Source organism: Monopterus albus, unplaced genomic scaffold (assembly GCF_001952655.1).
Source record: "Monopterus albus unplaced genomic scaffold, M_albus_1.0 scaffold18.1, whole genome shotgun sequence".
In the NCBI taxonomy this organism is placed as follows: domain Eukaryota; kingdom Metazoa; phylum Chordata; class Actinopteri; order Synbranchiformes; family Synbranchidae; genus Monopterus; species Monopterus albus.
Genome location: NW_018127898.1, coordinates 1,314,523 through 1,316,554, shown reverse-complemented (window position 1 = coordinate 1,316,554; position 2,032 = coordinate 1,314,523). Strand labels below are relative to the sequence as shown.

At 40.0% G+C, this 2,032-nt stretch overlaps 1 protein-coding gene across 1 annotated transcript in view; it reads right to left on the bottom strand.

Moving 5' to 3' along the window:
* Positions 1 to 23: 23 nt before the first annotated feature.
* dgkab (diacylglycerol kinase, alpha b) overlaps positions 24 to 2,032 on the bottom strand; it is an 11,415-nt gene continuing 9,406 nt past the window's right edge. Inside the window, exons 20-24 of the mRNA XM_020593216.1 lie at positions 1,869 to 2,002; positions 1,554 to 1,737; positions 1,320 to 1,440; positions 994 to 1,054; positions 24 to 704 (exon numbers count right to left, since the gene is read on the bottom strand). Of these exons, the coding sequence (XP_020448872.1) occupies positions 624 to 704; positions 994 to 1,054; positions 1,320 to 1,440; positions 1,554 to 1,737; positions 1,869 to 2,002 (581 nt within the window). The 3' untranslated portion in view covers positions 24 to 623. The remainder of the gene's footprint in view (positions 705 to 993; positions 1,055 to 1,319; positions 1,441 to 1,553; positions 1,738 to 1,868; positions 2,003 to 2,032) is intronic.

Genomic DNA, 2,032 nt, shown 5'->3' with positions numbered 1-2,032 from the left:
CCCTGCCCCTGCCATTATTTTACCAAGACCTATTTAAGAAACAATAAAAAAAGAATAAATACATTGTATAGTTTTCTTTCAGCTGGACATACACTGACAATGACAGACAGGTAGCATAGTGTTGTTGGACAAGGAGAGCCGCTCTGAGCTTTTGAAGGCAAAATAAAACCAGTTCATCACCAGCTACATTAAAAACTACATATATAGGTAAATATACTGTATATTACTTGTTCAATAGATACACAACATGCTTTGCTATTTTATTTAGAAAAACAAAAAACAAATGCATTCCATTTAAATTGGCACCCAATAGCGGCATTCAGACTGAGTAAGCAAATCTGCAGTTTTGGTCTGTCAGTCTGCCCTCTCTCTCTCCCTCCCTCCCTGTACCTTTCTGCAGGTATCCTTGGCTAAGGAGCTGTACATTTCTGATGACTGGCCACATTAACCTGCTTAATGTTTGCTTGTCGCCATCTAAATGCAAGCGGCCTGTGCTTTGAAATAATTCAGAATTCTCTCAGGGATTAGGTGCAAAAGACATACACATGAATACTTAATAATAAAAAACTCAAAATTCTCAAAATACTTATCCTGCATGTAATCCTGCATCATTTCCACCCACTCTACTTGCGATGAAAGAAGCTGGATGATTTGGATGTTGTAGCCATGAGCATGCTAGCTTGGTTCTTGTGAGTTATGTGGATCTAGAATAAATGAAAGTTTTGAGTGAACTGCAGTTTTATTGTTTACATCATACTCATTTAAACGGATACGTTTCTAATAAGCACAGTGTAATTTATAAGCTAGTGGTAAGTATGTTACACTAATGGAAATGTTGCGATTATAGTAATCAAAATAAACACATGAAAACAATCAATTGCTGAGCTCAAGATGTGGCACACTGCATTTCTGGTACCAGTGTCTTTAATGAGTCTGAAACAGTGTGTGCACCGTCACTATTAGTACTGGATTTGAATTATTAATGCCACTTACAGTACAAGGAGGCTGCATCCATGGCTCCCCGTCAATTTGCATGGGCAGAGCTTTAGTTGTCCTGCACACAAAGAGGAGTGATAGCGAGATGTAATTACACTGTATGTGGACATTTTGACATACAGTATATGTGCCTGTTTAAACCGGATGGAATTAAAAAGAGGATAAAATAACAAGAGCACCTGATTATATCATGCAATTCAAAACAACAGCCACACACTGTTTAACTTCTAATATTCAATTTGAGATATGACTGTGGTGTCGTATGAGGCTGTATCGTATTGTACTGTTAGGCTGTTATCTAACTGATGGTGAAAGTACACAACCTGATGGTAATTTGAGAGGTCTGTGCCAGTCTCTGCCCGGCACTCTTTAGTCCAGTGTAGATTTGTCCCATCTCTATAACTCCTTCCAGCCCCACCACCTCCAAACGCTTATCACTCATGTCTGCGGCATTATGAAACACACACAGATGAAAGGAAAGATTAGAGTCGACATGGTTGATAATATTTGGTTTCTATAAATAAAGTGATTTAGGAGTGTAACCATCCCAGTCTTACCCTGTGAGATTGTTTTAAGAAGCTCAGGGTCGGTGATAACCTCACCGCCCTCCACATCGGGGGTCATACCATCAGGCTTCTTGGACTCGCCCCAGAGGTTGGAGCCTCCATGAATGCTGGGTATGTTGAGGACAGCTATGGCCTCCAGTGACTTGCTGCTCAGGTCCAGCGGTCTTCCACAGCACTGATGGAAGCACAACAAACAGGTTGGTTTGTTTGTAGATAAGTGAAGGGAAGCAAACGCACAACCATTAAATAATTATGTGAATTAAATTTTCGGTGAAACAGCTGCATGACTGTAGTAGAGACATTCACCTCAATCACGAGACAGTCCTTCAGCTTCTTACAAGAGGCAGAGATGGTCTCAGAGGTGGCAAACTCAAAATACCGAAGTTTGTTCTTCATTCTTAAAACAAGAAAAGTAACGTTACGCTTTTCTCTGGAAAATACTCTGTTCATGTCATTAATGTGAATCCTCA